The sequence below is a fragment of the Salarias fasciatus genome, chromosome 14 (assembly GCF_902148845.1).
Source record: "Salarias fasciatus chromosome 14, fSalaFa1.1, whole genome shotgun sequence".
Classification (NCBI taxonomy): Eukaryota; Metazoa; Chordata; class Actinopteri; order Blenniiformes; family Blenniidae; genus Salarias; species Salarias fasciatus.
Genome location: NC_043758.1, coordinates 9,121,136 through 9,138,484, shown reverse-complemented (window position 1 = coordinate 9,138,484; position 17,349 = coordinate 9,121,136). Strand labels below are relative to the sequence as shown.

General features: G+C 41.3%; 1 protein-coding gene across 1 annotated transcript; it reads right to left on the bottom strand.

Annotated features, from left to right (window-relative positions):
* Positions 1-245: 245 nt before the first annotated feature.
* On the bottom strand, positions 246-16,700 carry LOC115400803 (ubiquitin conjugation factor E4 A-like). Its single transcript, XM_030108842.1, has 20 exons — positions 16,621-16,700; positions 13,339-13,554; positions 12,054-12,230; positions 10,301-10,413; positions 9,898-10,050; positions 9,588-9,747; positions 9,040-9,242; positions 8,703-8,894; positions 8,289-8,622; positions 7,984-8,110; positions 7,549-7,856; positions 6,558-6,690; positions 6,274-6,464; positions 5,887-5,987; positions 5,301-5,414; positions 4,652-4,826; positions 4,375-4,555; positions 4,005-4,152; positions 3,704-3,861; positions 246-3,037 (listed from the first exon to the last, which is right to left on the bottom strand). The coding sequence occupies exons 2-20, from the start codon at positions 13,466-13,468 to the stop codon at positions 2,902-2,904; spliced, it is 3,234 nt and encodes a 1,077-aa protein (XP_029964702.1). The 5' UTR covers positions 13,469-13,554; positions 16,621-16,700; the 3' UTR covers positions 246-2,901.
* Between the last annotated feature and the right edge of the window lie 649 nt (positions 16,701-17,349).

Sequence of the window (17,349 nt, the reverse complement as noted above, 5' to 3'; positions counted from 1 at the left end):
TAAGCTGCATAAGTAAAACATTCTTTATCTTAAAATCTTTGAACATTTCATAGAATCCAAAGTTTTGGGGGTTTTTTTTTTACATTCTTAAGCCACTTTTAATATTACATTAAAATGTTGCAATCTCTCTCTTTTATATGAGTGTAAGAAAACCAGTCAATTCACTTTTCAATGATCCTGATTTTGTTTAGATGTGCTGGAGAGCGCTGCAGTTTTTCACATTACTCAAAAAAAAAAAAGCCAAGTAGCGCACATTAGTTTATTTCTTAATCATACTGTACATCCAAAATAATAATTTTATAATCACAGTTAAAACAAAAAAAAATATTGCATTATAACTTAAACCATGAAATCATTCAGGCGGTAAATATTCTGAATAAGAGCATGCCAACTAACACAGAGTCGTCTTCTCCATTCCTCACACAAACTCCACTTTGTATCAAAACCTTTTCGTCTGAAATGTTTCTTAAAAACATGAAATCTCCTTGGGGTCCTCTCTCTCCGTCACACACAGCTCCATTTAGTCCTCAAAGAAAACATATTTCATCATCGTGAAACAAATCGGATTCCCACCCGCTGACATTTACTGCAAGGCTCTTGGTTTTAGGCACCGATTCTATTGATCGACTGCTTACCCACACATCAATTCACTACTCTTGCACGCACACAGGCACGCACAAAAAGAAAGAAAAAGAAAAAATCAGTAGAAAAACGCGAGCTCAGGAATACATGAACTGTGATCAGGTGAGCGTTAATTGAATGGTTGAAAGCTGTTCAGCACACTGCCAGTCAAAAATGATTCAACCCCCATGTTTGTCTAATGGGAAATAATTGCAGTCATGATTAAGACCATAAAACAGAATTACATGGAAAAACAGGTGTGACTTTCAGCTATAAAAAAAAGAGAAATCAGCACATCTATACATATCTTTACACAGTCATATTCAGCATGTGACGATGGACTCATTCAGCTCAGGATTTCGCTGGACTGCACATTTAATTTCCCACGTCAGATTTTGTTTTTAGCTTCGCTACTACAAATATTTCAGGAGAAATATGACATTTCACTGATCAGCGACTATGTTTCTCATCAACATACAGCATTGCGCAAACATTTAAAGCATAACTGGTTCCAGATTTACACTGCAGGAGCACGCATCAATTCCAATCACACACCCAATGTCATTAAGTGCTACCTTGGGGACTGAAAGACAAATCAGGAGTCTTGGAGGGAATGATATGGTCCCCACAGATTCCTGATCTCAACATCTTGGAGTCTGATCGGGATCGAGAGAAGACTAAGAGCCAGACTACATTCACAGAAGATCTGTGCTTTAGAGAACTTCCTTGAAGAACACCTTAAAAAGGTTTACACATAAGAACAGAAGCTGTTTTTGAGACAGTTTAGTAAATGGGGTGGATGCACTAAATACTGATTCCTCCTCCTGTTCCAGTGAGTTCAGTGATTGAAAATAACTGTTGCACAGTATTAAGTAGCTGTAAGAAAGCTGCAAGTGTCCAGGTTAATTTAGTCAAAGTTACTTAAATGCCAAAGACGTCCGTAAACTGTGTTCTACTTTTGTTTTTTTATCTGTTGTGTGTGCATCGATCAGCTGGTGCTTGCTTTTTATCTCTCTTAAATGTCCTCAAGAGGATCTCTGCAACTTTTACCCATAAAAAAAATAGTCTGCTGCCATGTAAAAGCAGCTGTTCTTTCTTCTGTAGCTCCTAAGTAAACTGATTCAAAAGCCTTTTAATTTCCACAGATGGAACACTTTCATGCCACACAATCATTTTGTTTTCTTTTTGAGCTGCCCTCCTTCCTCTGCGTCCCTGAGATGCCACATCACTGTCAATTACCATTTGTCTATCACAGCTGTGAACAGCTCCCACATGTCCTCTCCACACAAACCGTCTATCAATGCCACACTTAATAACTGAGCAATTTAACATGCACTCTGACATTTTTAGGTAGATGGTTTCATTTTGCCATGGTTCAAATTAGTGTAATTGCCATTAAGCAACTGAAATATTTTAATTTATTTCATCCAACAAATTTTAATAAGAAGTTCTCACAATTTAAGAAAATCACCACAGCTTCATTAAAGATAGGAGCTTCCACATCCGACAAACTACTCTTGACATACTCAAATAATATCGAAGTGAACAAGATTTTAAATGCCTTTAAGTAAATCTGTTCACTTTAAATCAAATAAAAGTCACAAACCTGTAATCATTTTCACCTGTGCCACACTTTTAAGTGCTATTTATATTTACAATGAACATACTGGTTGTAAATGAAGCGACATAAAGGGTGTTAAAGAACTTTTGAAAGGCAGTGTGCAATGTATTGTTTATGAGGGTGGATTAAAAGCTAAAATATGAATGAACTTCATCCATGTCCTGACTTGTGAGCTCCTAAAAAATACTCACCTCGCTGTATAAAACGTGGTGAGAGCCAACAGATCAGTCAAGGTTTCATACAGTACATTCACGTGCTGAACAACTGATCTGTGAGGGCTCAGTCCTGGTGATTAATGGCTGATCAATGTGGAACCAGAGTCTGCATCATCCCGTCGGTGCTTACAGCAGGGCATCATGGGAGAAGAGCGGCTACCGTCCATGGGCGATGACGGTGATGCCAGCAGGTGGGCTACAGTTTGCCTGGACTGATGTCACGGAGGAGGTCCAAGAAGCACGGAGGCTGAAGGAAGAGGCTAATTAATGAGCGGATCGTTGGATCCACAGAGGTAAGCACAGCATGGATCAGCGGTAAAGCAGAGGAGCGTGTCGACCAGGAAAAAAAAAAAAAAAAAAAAAAAAAAAAAAAAGGGAAAAGAAAGAAAGGGGAAAAACGATGACGTGAGATGAGTCATTGTTCGTCACAGTGAGAGATTGAAACTAGCCACTGGGTCCCAGCTGCAGCCGCTCCTGCTTATGCTTATCAAGCCACTGCAAGATCTGCTGTTTGAGTTCCTCGTTCGGCCTTATCTGGTCCATGGTGAGAGGACTGCGGTTGAAAGGGTCGGTCTGGTCACTGCAAAGAGGACACAGACTTCAGAAATCAACTCATACGATTCACAAATATATATCTCACATGCACTGATAGAACTCACGTATGTCTATTTTATACATAAACACCACCTGCTGTCTACTTAGATTTCAGATTCTATGATAAGTTTATCATAAGTTTAAGCAATGCTAATATAACATTTAATTTGCTGAAATAAAAGACAATTTGTCACTACTATTTAATGAATACCTGTCTAAAAACTGACCGTTTAATATCTGAAAATCTTCTGATCGTTTTTCAGAACAGGTGTAAGCATTAACCCGAATATTACTTTGGTATCGTTTTCATTAAATTGTAGTTTTTGCAGTTTTTTTCTGTCTCTTTATTCGGTTTGGTTTGGCTTTACTCTGCTTCCCTTTTGCTTTACAGACAATCGTTTTCAGTAAAGCCACTCAAAAGTGAAACTAAAAGGTAGCTCAGAGGTAGCTAAGAAGATAAAAAAAAAAAATCAGAATTCCATCATTTTAGGAAAACTAAAGTACTTTATTGTGTGGTGAATTTATAGCTACGCTGCTGCACACAGTATTCTATATTCTATAACACTTGTTAACATATCTAATTCCATTGTTTCCCACATGAAAACTCTCTCCCTTTGAATCAATTCCGAGCCCTTTGTTGTTGCGAATGTACCTGAGAAGATGCCTTGCTATAGTCGAGCGGTCCACCGTCACATTGGAAGAAGGGAGCAGAACAGGATCCATCATCAGAGTGGACATGATGGGGTCCAGGAATTCATCCGGAGCATCTGCGTATGTCTCCTCTTCCTGCTGCTGCCGGTCTGCGTGGGACTGAAACACAACAGCAGCACTCTGTGTGAGTTTCTCCGGCAGCGTTCAAGAGTGGACACTGCATATATTTATGAGATTTGTTAAAAAATTTAAGCTGCACTCCTGTGTTTTCAGTGGGGAACCCACTTTGGGTCAAATGGTACCTTTATTTTATCAGCAAGGAGGCCAAAAGCCACGATCATGTCCCCGGGCTTGTTGATCTTCTTCAGTACTCGAACAGTCTGAGAGAAGAGAGTGGGAGAATACGACCGACCATCCTTCGGGACTGTAGCGCAGAAATTCTCCTCATCACTGCCAAACAGAAAAACAAACATATTTTCAGTCGTACTCAGCAATGTGTCACTGTGCTGCGTCTCCGGAGCATATATCACCAAATAAAAGAAGAAAACTAAACACAGAGACAAGGCAAACATGAATAGGAACAGCTAAATGCTGCTTTTTTTAACACGCCTTTTTAATGTTTGTACTTCTTTCATCGACCAACTTTGTGAAAGCAGAAAGTTTTCAACGTACCCAAGGTTCAGGTAGATTGTGCAGATGTCCGAAACAAGCTGCTGGGGCTTGAAGTCGAATTCGCTGAAGTCTTTGACTTTAAGAGCGCCCATCTTGGGACCCACCAGGTGCTGCAGGAAGTAGTTCAGCATGGAGATGATCCTTTCAGCCAGGAACGGGTGCACGAAGATGCCCTTGATTTCTGAGAGAGTCAAGGGAGGAAAAAAAAGTGAAGAAAAAAAACCCCCCACAACTTTTGAATGTCTGCTTCACAGCGACGGACTCAATCGCTCCTTACCTGAGGTGAGGAAGGCCAGTGTGCCGATGGTCTCGTTGGACATGATGTTGTGGAAGCGCCCCAGCTGTCCAAACATCTGCAGGCTTGACTCCTTCTCTCGTCGGGCATCAGGGGCCAAGCCCTCCCACTCCCCCCGATCCCGCTCCAGCTGCAGGACTTTAATTTTACTCAGGTACTGTCAGAGGAAAAGAAAAACAGTTTGAGTTTAATTTAATTCAAGTTGGATAATGTGGTTGACAAAATGAACAGATAAAAATACATGCAAAACTCTGAAGTTTGACATTCCTGCAAAAGAAAAAAATTGCATTTTTATCGTAACTGAAGAATTGTTTATCAAGCTTTTCCCTTTCAAAGCAGGTCAATACAACCGTTCATTATAAATTGGACCAGTGATTTGGGTTTGTTTCTACCATGGATGCTCTTCCAGCTGTAATCAGGATACAATACGTTCTCCATTCTCAGGGTGAAGACTGGACCCAGCAGGCAACCAACGGGGACTAATATTTACCAGTAACGAAATGAATTAATCAGATCAGAGTCTGGATGATCAATAGCTACATCACTCATAGTGACAGGATGGACTGTTTCAGTTTGGTGATCATGTTAATGGTTGAGAAGCTGAAGAACACAAAATACAAGTCAGTCTCACCTGAATGGCCTCGTCCAGGAGAAAGATGGCATCATTCATGAGTAGGTTGAGGAACCGGAGGAACAGTGGCGGGTTCATGGCCTCCAGGTTCTCAGATGCATAGTTTGCCAAACACTGTATTGAGACATGTCAAACAACAGGAATCACATCAGGTACCTCTGCTGAAGAGCACTTATACAAACACCTGTGAGTGAACTTTTCTTCTGATAAGCCCCCCACATTAATTTATCTACTAACTTTAAACGGCTGAAAATAGTTTATGTCTGTACCAGTAGAGTATGCCTTCAGTTAATTAAAACAAATCAGTTAGTTTTTCTCTTGCCTTATATTTTCTCTAAGACATTTTCCAGTACGACTAGAGTTATAAATGACTTGGAGCCAGAGGCTGTGGGTGTTTATTTGCCAACAGCATCATCCAACTAATGCAATACCAACATTTCTATTTTGCCATATTTGCACTCCTCAGTAGGGAACAACTTTTTAGGTGACGTGTTTTCACAGAAGTCTAAAACAAGTAAAACCACAATAACCAAAGAGCAGGATTCAAAGTCTACAAAACATACAAATATTTGTTGTTTTTGTTTACCTTGATGCTCTCCCTATAGCTGTCTTTGCCCCACATGTACTTGAGGATTGGATACATGGGCCGTCTGTAGTTGAACTTCTGTTCAAACTGGTGAGGATCACCTGAGGAGGAAAGGAAAAAGATCAACAATGATCACCTGATTTCTTTCTTCTAGGTTTCACTGGATGCGGCTTCTGTCCTTTTCTTGTAGTGCTGGACACACACGGGCGAACACACATCCAACAAAGGCTGCACCGTTTGCTTGACACCAAAAAGAGCCCGAATGAATCCCAGAACTCACTCTTTTTCATACAGAAAATGAAGCACGACACGCTGCCTTAAGATAGTCTTGATGACAGGTACGGTATGAAAGGGTTAACTTGGCTCTGAGGAGTAGGCATCTTTCACCTGTGAACTCGATGTCCACAAACACAGTGATGAGGGCCTCGGCCAGCTGAGGAGCGTGTCTGTAGGAGCAGAAGACTCTTTCTCTCTGGAAAACGATTGGCTGAGCAGCGCCAGGAGCCAGCGGCTCCATGTGAGGCATCACCGCCTCCAAAACCTCGGCAAGCTTTGCTCTTAAATGAGGGTTCTTCATTCTATTGCGCAGAAAAGACGAATATTACATTATTATTATTATTATTATTATAAATAATTACTTCACCCGGGACAGAACAGATGAAATGACGTACCTTTCCACGTTACCCATGAAGACAGTAATGAAGTGAAGAATCTGCTCCAGATTTTCTGCTGAAGTCTCCAAGACGTCGTCAGCAAATCGACGGAGGAAGATGAAAAAATCTCCCAGGTTTTCTGCAAAAAACTCTGACAAGGAGACAGCAGACTTTAGGCATGACTATCATTTTAAGGAATGCTCAGTATTAATGACTGACTGCACTGCGAGTGACTCAGCGCTGCTAAATCACAGTAACAGCTGTTGTAATTTCAGTAGAATATTGTGCAGAGAAATGTGGAAATGAAATGATTCCTGCTGCGAAGCGACAACATGCAGTGTTTTATAAACTAACAACTCACTGAAAATGTGACTATAATACGTTAAGAACTATTACAAGGCAGTCAGAAAGGAAAACTAGTTTGCTGCACTAGTTTGCAGAGTGGGAAAATGAGTTTGAGCCTCAGTATGTTTGTATCGGTCAGTGAAGGCAAAAATAATACAAAATTATCTTGCCTTCACATTAATCATAGAGAAATTTGATGCAACTAAAGCTGGAGGAAAACCAGTAAACTAAAATCTTGTGGTTCTCAGTGTGCACCATGTGTCTTGGGGGTTAGTCTCAAGTCCTTTTTTGCCCAGATTTTCCTCGCCTGTCTCTGTAGTTTGCACCATCACAACACTCACTAAGCTCTCTCCACACACTGTGTGACCGCAGAACTCACATCTACCTAACGTGGTGGCATGTAGGGCAGAGTGGTGCCATCGGATTGACTGATACATTGACATGTAGAGCATGAATGCACAGTGTATTTAAAAAAAGAAAAGAAAAAAAATCACAGTTCAGTCAGCCTTTGCAGTGTGTATTTTCCACATGTGGATCACAGCTATGATGAATTTGCATTATATTGTGCAGGTGCAATTTCCCCAAGACCCTGAATTGGATGAAGCAATATAGGAGATGGATGTGTGACTGTACAGATTTATTTGTTGTGGATGATTGTGCCTACCTGGTACATAGCAGAGCATAGTATTCTGTAGAGAAGGGAGGGGAAAAGTGAGCGGTACATGCTCGGGTCCCTGGTTTCCCACTCCGAGCTGAACGAGCAGAGCAGCAGTGGAAGCTTGGAGGTTAAGGCAGCATTGCAGCATGGCGGGCTGCGTGGTGGCAGCTTTGGTTGACAGATAAACAATCATCAGGCGCTCAAACTGCTCCAGGAGCTGCTCCGACATCGGGTTGCCCGTCCGCTGGGCCTCCTGCCATGTCACCTGGAGCCGGTGGAGGGACTGGTTCATCTTCACCATCTGCTCATGGAGTCTAGTTGCAACGAACACGGGTGCATGGGCATATAGAGAGAAAGAGAACATGTGTTAAAGGAGACATATGGGGAAACAGGAGGATTTGTTTCCATTAACAGAAGGTATTTGTGCTTGTTTATGCAGACCTGTGGAAGCCCAGATGCAAGGTGAGCTGCGTGAGGATGAGATTTTCAGTCAGGAGGCTGTAAGACTGTGCAGATTCAACTGGCTGCTGAGGGGGCACTGGGATCAGGCAGGTTTCCTTGTCAAGACCTGGAAAAGGAAGCAAGTGACTGTGTATACTCTTCAGGCCTTTTCTCTGCAAATCCAGTTGTATGAATCAAACAGTAAAATTAAAACAGATATCGAAGATGCTACAGTAAGACTGATCATAAAAGCTGGGAACTAAACATTCAGCGACCTTTTCATTGTCTGTCTCAAAAATACTGACCTCTTGCGTGCACGTTGCGATTGCGCCTCTCCTCTTCACTCAGCTCTTTGAGTGCACAGTATGTGGGGTTGAAGGTGAGCAGCTTGGGTGAGCGCGGCCTGCAGAAGGGCTGGCACAGCTTCAGCAGAGCCGCACCCAGGTTCAGGAAAAACGCGTCGGAGGCGTACATCTGGAAAAAGATCTCGGGCATCTGATTGGCCCAGATCTTCGTGCGGCCGGCGTTGGCCTGCAGACAACTGCCCAACCACTGCAGCAGCAGGTGGCGAGTCTCAGCAGACCGCTGCAGCAGGTTCTTCAAGATCTGGTGCAGCTTTTCTTGAAACTGGCCCATGAACTGCAGCACAACAAGAGTATACATCATTCATTCCTCTGTAATAGTCTGTATTTGATTCCTCTGATCACATCAAAGATTACCTGGTGGATGTTGGCCTCCTGAACTTTTGTCTCTTGGGCGCTGGAGCGAGACGGGTTCAGGAAGTAGCCGTGTCCCTCCACCACCCCCGGGGTTTTCAGCAAGCAGGAGATATTAAGAACTGTCCCCAGTAAACTTTTTTGATACTGTAAACCATTGGCTGGATCTTTGGGGTGAATGTGCTCCACCAATACCTGGAAGAACAGGAAGAGCTGAGACCCTCGTTGAGATGCGATGTGAATACAGCATATGGTGAACTTATCATTAGGAGCACACAAGTGCTGTGTTGTTGGCAGAAAGCGTGCGACTATCATTTTGGCTAAAATTATGCCTGCTGACCTTGGCAATGTCTTTATGGTGACTGAAATAGAGGAGAACGTCCAGGTAGGAGTAAAGCAGAGGCTGGCACAGGTCCAGGTCTTTGATGCGTCCCTGGAAGATATCGAACACCGGTACGATCACCTCCTCAAAGGTCCGCACCTCCTGGTCAGAGAGCAGGCCAGTGATGACCTCCTCCACAAATTCCACCACCTCCTCAGGTTCTGAAAAGCAGTGAAGAGAAGAAAATTGAACAGTGCAAAACAGTTTCTCCAGTTTCGATTAAAGTAAACGCAATATTTCTTTTTCACTCGTTTCATTTTTTTTTTTTTTTTTTTTAGGAAAAGTGAAAAGTATTTTGGCATCAGTCCCTGACAAAGTTCCTTATTAAATCTAAAGCCTGTAAATTAGAAATAAATGATTGTTCAACTAAATTCTGGCAGTGTGAGTCCTGTGGTAATGGGAAGGGTGTAATAACTTTATATTAAAAAAAAAAAAAAAAAAAAACCCATAAGGACCAATGAAGAGAAGCAAGCACAAGAAAAGAAGCAAGTCTAAACAGGACCTACGCGCTCCACTGAAAGCCTCCAGCAGCAGGTCGAGAAGCTGTTCGTACACATTCTGGCTGATGTAGATCTCCGGAGTGAGGAGGACTGTTCGAGTGTTGGACACTGTGAGATTTTTGCAGCGAACAGCAAACGAAAGTAGCTTCTCTGGTACCTTCGTCACCTAGTTGCACAGATTAGAACAAAGCCACTGAATTATAGAAGAATATGGGATATTTTTATGTTTCAATTACTGTGCATAGTCGATTAACATCTGAAAATAGTGGCACTGCAGAGCCAAAACTACAACCATGGAAGGAAAAAAGACACTGACCTCTTCCTTTGCCCTTTGGTAGCACGCAAAGAGGTAAGGGATGGCGCATTTCTCGCCAGCATCCCGGTCAGCGGAGAGGTTCACAGCACTGCATGAGGTCATGTAGATGAGCTGGTTTCCTGGCTCGAGCAGCAGCAGCCGGTTAAACAATGCCTGGAGGACACAGAGCAGCATCGCAGACACAAATCAGCCCACCCTTTAAATAATGCAATCTTGTTTTCATTAAATTCCACACATCTTTGCATTTATCTCTTTGAAAATGTGTGACTACTCAGAACATCTGTTAATGGTGGACATTTCACAACCAGTTGCTCCAAACCTGCAGCAGGTTTATTGAGAAAAGAAAAACAAGACAAGCAGAAAACAAAAGAGCAGTGACGCATAAAACTGGTTGACATTTGACCTGCTCTATGTTGTCCATGTCCAGCCAGTCCTGTCCGTCCAGATCCGCAGCCATCTCCTCCAGGTAAACACAGCGAGGCGGGATGCCATTACCTCCTCTCAGACTGGGGTCGCCTAAGAATTACAGTTCATTTTTTAAATTTTACTACAACTCGGGGCTTAAACAACAAGCATATGTACACTGGATTAATCAAAATCCCAACAGTGGAATAATTCAGGCTCCACATTTTCACTCCAGACTGAAGCGGACAAGAAATTCACAGAGCAGCTCCATGGGAACACAGAGGGGCCTTTAGCCTACATTTCCTGTCCGTCATGACTCATCCTTAAGCAGTCTCAGTGGTGGAGAGACCTCGCCAAATCACAACGAGACTTCACAGTGGTGAAGGTCTTTATATTGTCGAAAAAGGGTGCTGAGTCATTTGTTGCTCACTGGAAACTTCAAATTTGACTTTCAAGATGTGGAGCGTCATCTGACAATCCCCTCAAGAACTGTAAAGTCTGCTGCTATTTAGTGCAAACACTGCTCCTCATCAAGCACCTGCCTGCGACTCTCACATCAAAGCAGGATCCTCCGGGGCAAATATGATGTGCTTGAGGTGAATTAACCGACTTCCGTTTGCAGCTGCTTCTCAACCCAGACGGGCCTCTCTGTGGTCAAATTGAGATTGAAACTATGAACACAAACTGCTACAGAAAGTAGAGGCACGACAAAGTTAACTACACAAACTTGCAATAAATTGCCGAAAGATTGCAGAGTTGTGCAAATAGTGCCAGGTTTCAGAGTTGCATTCCCATAAAACTAAATGAGATGAAATCTGTTGCAAACTATATATTTTTATGTTTTTTTTTTTTTGGCCTATTTCATCCAGCCTGGAGTGTTGGAGTCAGCACAAGCATTAAACATTCAGAAGACATCTTCGACCAGTACAGGTTATCCTTCCATCACATAACTATGATAATATTTATTCGTCTTCTGTACAAGTCAACATAATAAATATAACCTTTTAGAGGAAACCAAAGTACATTGAGGCAAAGGAAGAGCATGTAAAGTCCACACCAAAAGCTCCTACCAACCAGGAGATTCATTGCTGAGCACAAACTCAAAAATCTCTATGGGTAAATGAAAACACTACAAAGCATCAGGTAAACATTTAATATAATCACCTCCACAAAGGTAGAGCTTATGACAGTGATATTGTACAGGATACTATTATTTAAAGATCGTTCTTGCTAAAGTTGTTTGTGCATGTACACTGTAGCTATTTGCAAAGATGAAAGAAGAAATAAGAGATTTTCAGGAGACAATTCGGCCCCTGCTGATCCCTAATGTCAAAATCCTGAAATCAGTCTGAAACGATGTGAGTAAGAGATGCCTGAAACAGCCTGAATCCACAGAAACTGGAAACTAAGTGGGAGAGTAAGCGCTGTTTTAAAAGCAAAGAGAAGTCAAATAAAATACTGTCCGAACAGATTTCAATCTGCCTTTTTCTTCACGTTGGTAAACCACAACATATATACAGAATTATGGTCGAGCAACAGCAAAACAATGCAGGTTTTACGCTGTAGAATGTAAACAATTGTGTGAATGGTCATATTGTGAAGGTATATAACAGATGAGCAGTCCAATGTGTCATTTGCATGGACTCTTACCAGACCATAGTGACAGTTACACTACCTCCTTTGTTCCGACTATAATTTCAGTCGGATAAGGCTGACCTAATAGACAGAAGTGTTTACAAGCTTGCACTCACTGTTGTCCAGAGTGATGAGGAAAATGCGCTGGATCATGTGATTGACATTGAGCTGTTCGCAGAGCTCCTGCCGGGACCGGAAAGAGCGGCTGATCTCTGCCACGGAGTCATCGTTTTCATCAACGCTGTCTGACACGGAGTTCTCCGACTCCGACTGGCTCTCTCCTGAGTCCTCCACTGTGGCAGCACACACACAGAGGTTAAAGATGTTGGACAAAAAGGACATCTCTGTAACACTGTCTTGACAGATGCATGCAAAACGTTTTTGGGCAAACACTGGGGAGGTGTTTTTTTTTTTTTTTTTTTTTAATGAAAATACATGTTTCCAATAACCAATATGACTGAACTTTTGGGTGATAGAACTGCTGGTGCATCATTCACCTGTCTGAAATCACAGCTTACATGAAGGATTACCAGCAGGAAAACTCACCTGCAGCCTAGTTGGGAAATTGCTGCAAGTTTGTTTAGCTTTGAGGTTTTGTAGCATAACAACTTGCAGAGATTTAAGGAAGAATAACTTAAAAATTGTCAGCAAGTTCTGAAAGCATATGTCATGTAAGAAGTGAATCAAGTGAAAATGAAAGAAATAACTTCTTTAGCTGGACTGTGATCCAACTAGAAACACAAGTCCAAGCTGTAGAAATGTCCTCGCTGTTCCCCGACTTTAACATCAGTGAAAATCTGTGGGAAGATCTTATGCATGCAGTGAAAGGGAGGCGGCCTAAGAATATCACAGAATGTGCTGTGATCTGTAAGCAGGAGTGACTGAAAATCCCTAAATCAAGAAGAGGAAGACAACATTGCAAGCTGTCACGTCTTTCAAAGAGAAGGTCCACAGGGGCTGACGGCAGAGAGCCCAAGATTTTGCACATGCTACAATTAATGTAGCTGCATTTTTATCAATTCAAAAGATACACAAAATACACAGATTTAGGTGAAGGCCCAATATACCTGTGATTACTTATTAAACAGCATGAATTTACGTACAAGCCTTTTGTAACGACTTGCAATTTGACTCCAATGTTTGCTTTTTTGCAAACTTGGTTTTATAAAATGTGACACAATGTAATGAGCTGGATCCTGGAGGGTCTCAGTCCTGTTTCTTATTTAGGTGCACCTGTTCCAAGAAACTTGACTGAAATGATGGTGGCAACATACAAATTAGATTCAGGTGTTTTTTTTTATCAGGTCAACTTTGAAAATATGCAGGTGAGCTTCCCTCCAGAAACAGGACTCGCTGCCTCTGATGAAACGATTGCTGATAAATCTGAGTGAGTGTACTCACATGGCGCTTCAGCCGACTGCTGTTGTGGTTTCTGGCCTGATGCGAACTGCTTGGCATCAGCCAGTGAGCTGAAGAGGGCAGCGAAGGGGTTGCAGGAGATGTTCTGGTTGTTGTTGCCCTGGTCAGTCATCTCATTGGGGCACAACACTCACTCCATTCAAAATCCCAGCCTCAAGAAGCCACTTGCAATATGTGAGGGGTCGAATGGAGAAATATCTGGAACAATCATAAAAGATTTTATTTAAAACCCGGATGCTTATGAAAGTTCCTAAACATTTATTGATATTTCTTGAAGGACACAAACTCAGACAACATATTTTAAAGGAGAAAACCACAAATATTCCACAAATATATAGTAATCAATTACCGACACACCGGTGTTTTACAATAAATCAATAGCATGAAAAGATTGCATAGAATCATGAGAGACTAAAAGCGGTTGAGCTTCACTTGGATCTGATGAAGAGTTCAGGAACAAGATCTTTCAGAATTGGGGAAAGAATTCTGTACATTATGAAATAAATCAGGAGTCAGAAATTTTGTCTCTGGTACACTTCAATCTTAACCATAGTAAAGCCTGAATGTCTGCCTTTTACAGTGTGCCACGTTCCACATGTGTAAGGAACAGACATGTTTGGGGTGGGCAGTGGCGCCCTGCAATGTCAAACAGCTTCTCTTTGCTGTTTACTCATGTTTAGTGCCTCTGGGGTCTTATCACATCTAAATGCAGAGAAATATCAGGATGAGATTCTGCAGTCTTTCAACAGCCCATTCCTCTACAGTCTGTGAAAAAAACCCACCATGTAAGAAGACAACACAACATTGCAGACCTCAAGGATTTGGTAGTAGAGCTGCTGAAACACTCTGCCAGTAGTTCTCACCGCAACCTCATTGAACACTTGTGGGATCAGCTGGTTGTGGTTCATTGTAGAGTGACCCACAAAACCTTGTTGGCTAACTTGCCACAAATACATGCTGAAGAACAGGATGCCTCTCAATAAAATGCATGAGCAGGGTGGTGTCCTCCATGAGGAGGAGGTACCAGGCTGCTGTGGCTGTATATAGTTCCCCCACACATCACCGAGGCTCCTGTTTGTTAAATTGTCAATATGTGTGGTTTCTTCAGACTTTCAATTATCAAATCAAAAAACACCAAACAAAAGTGAACTGCATGGAAAAGCTGCGTGGCACTGGTGAAAAAGATTTAGATTTTTCTGTTTTTCAAAAGGCACAATCCAAACGCTCAGCTCTGGTACCAACAAAAACAGGGGAAAAAATGGCAAGATATATTACTACACCCCAGAAATAATGTAAAAACAGAAATCTTCAAGAGGTTAACAAAACATATCATAATAAAGCAAAACAAACCATGTCTTTTTGTATGTACCGTATATGAATGAAAACCACCACCTGAAGTAAAAAAGAAAAATATTATCGGAAATAAATATGTTTATTTAGTCCTGTGCAGGCAAACAGCAGCCGCTCTGAACCAAAATCTATCCCATCTCTGGAACAAATTCATCAAGAATTTCTTGCAATTACTTACTGAAAAATCAGCAACTGTAAAACCTCTTATATTGCTTCACTAGAGTTTATTTCATATGTTAATCCGTCATTATTTTTGCATAACATTAAGTTAAAAAATGTACCTTCACTAAAAGAAATGTTTAAACAAAACAAAAAACAAAAAAAAATGGATTTCTCTTATTATCATGAATTCTTGTTAAATACAACAGAGATATCCACCTCCTTTGGTCTCTTCACAAATTCAGCTTGTTTAAATGCATGTTAAATATGAATAAATGTTTGCCCTTGTTTAAAAGATATGAGCAGATTATACATACTTCATATCATTGGTGGCCTCGAGGTTAAAGAAGCAATGTTTCAGAGCAGAGGTCTGCTGGTTCAAATCCCATCAATAACAGTTCAGTGGTCATCACTAAATAAGTACTTTGACCCCAAATGGATCCAATTGCACAAGTAACATCTGGTGTAAAACCACTGCCAAATCAAATATACTGATCACGTGATCTGCTGTGGTGAGCAGCACATCACACACACCTACACGTCATTAAAATAAAACAACCAACTGCTGGCTAAAAACAGCCTTTTAATACATGGTCTGTAATGTATTCAGTTAGCTTGACTCAAAGCCAAACAACTAGCCAAAGATTGAAATAGTAATTTCTTACAGCCAAACTGATGACGGCTGATCAGACATACTTTGCAAATTCAAAGAGTATCAAGCCACATCAGGCTAAAGCTGGCAGTGCACAGATAATTCGGAACAATTCAAATGCATAAATCAATGTGGTTTATGTCAGCAGAAGAAGTGCAAAGATACTTCAGGTTCATTAGGAAATTGTGGTGGAGCAGTTCAGATGATGGCTGCCACAGTTGTGTAATTAATGAATAACACTGCATATACACTGAGAGTCCACTCCATTAGGTACTACAGCACAATGTGAAACAAATCATAAAAGCACTCCGCCATGAATTATACTTTTATGAGGCAATTTTTCAGGTTTTGTCGAGCCTGTCCAAAAGGTAATAAATCTACTTTACGGTTATCATTAAATTTACACGCAGGGTGGTTTTAAACTGGAATACATGTGTTAAAACGTGTTCTAAATATTCGGATCCATTCCAGCTCAACCTAAACAATTAACACATTCATAGATTAATGCCTGCAGGAACTAAATATGACAGCAACTGTAGACACTGAGTGGATGGCAGAACTGTGGTATTAGTTCCCATTAGATAGCATGAGGGAACTTCATAAGGTGGCTGATGCGTGTCTGCTGTAAACCACGTGTACTAACAACGCTTTTAACCTGAACTACAATCCTGGGGTACTGTTATTTGTAAACTTTTACTTGGACAACACAATTTGACGGGGGATGTTGCTTTAGGTGGAGCATGTGAGCACTTTATCAGATTATGACAGGACGTGTTGCTGCCACCTCACAGCAACGAGTCCCGTTACTTTACAGCAGCTACATTTAACACCTGGACACCTTTACACTGTCACATCACCGAGTAACCGGGTTATTGAGCGGTTACATGTCCAGAGAGGTGACGCCGCTCAGCTAACCAGCTAACCGGCTAACCAGCCCCACAGCAGCGCTGGATAGCTGATTAGCTAGTGTGTGGAGCAGCAAGCTAAACTGTCATGGGGTCACTACGACTCAATTTCAGCACGGATTTCATCATCCAGGTGCACATATTTCATTCGTTATCGGTCTAAATAGCGTACTGAAAGAGAAAGGAGTGCTGTCGTACCTGTATGACGGACAGAAGTTCGTGTTTTGATGGGTTAATGTTGAAGTCTAGCAGCAGCAGTTCCTCAGTAAATAGAAGCTGAGACGTCATCAGTGTGCGACGCTGCGCTTCTGGGCTGCTGAGTAACTCAGAATGCTTCAGTTTTATTAAAACACTTTTCAGACTGCAACAGGAGAAGACAATATAACTTTTTATCAAGTTTTACGACACTTAAGAATAACCTAATCAATAGCCACTGTAAAATACAGTATTACTTCACACATTTCAATGATTGATTCAATATATTTCTACTCATGAACTTATCTTTAAATATATTATTATTATTATTATTATTATTATTATTATTATTATTATTATTATTATTATTATTATTATTATTATTATTATCAGCAGCAGCAGCAGCAGCAGCAGCAGCAGCAGTATTGCTATGAAAAGCAGTGAGAAAGTCCAGGGACCGAGACTATTTGGACTTTGAGGGCTTCCTGTGTGGAGTTTACATGTTCTCCCTTTTCATGTATTGGTTTGACCACGTCATCCAAATCAAGGTCGATGGAGCTAATGCAAGAATTTGGGCAAAAGAAAGGCGTATCCTTGACAGTCGTAGGACATGCATTTCACAATAATTGATTGTTTTAGCCTGCTGCACTTGTCCCTTTGTGGGATATATCACTGCAACCATTTTTTAATAAATGGTGAAATGTACAACTTTTAATGCTGTTTATGATGTTT

Bases quoted from the DNA above. Each gene is read 5' to 3' on its own strand.
- LOC115400803 (XM_030108842.1), bottom strand. From the start codon at position 13,468: ATGACTGACCAGGGCAACAACAACCAGAACATCTCCTGCAACCCCTTC. The intron at 8,111-8,288 runs GTCAGTATTTTT...TTCCTTTTCCAG, and splicing joins TCGCAACGTGCACGCAAGAG to GTCTTGACAAGGAAACCTGC. The intron at 3,038-3,703 runs GTACATTCGCAA...TCCTCTTTGCAG, and splicing joins ATAGCAAGGCATCTTCTCAG to TGACCAGACCGACCCTTTCA.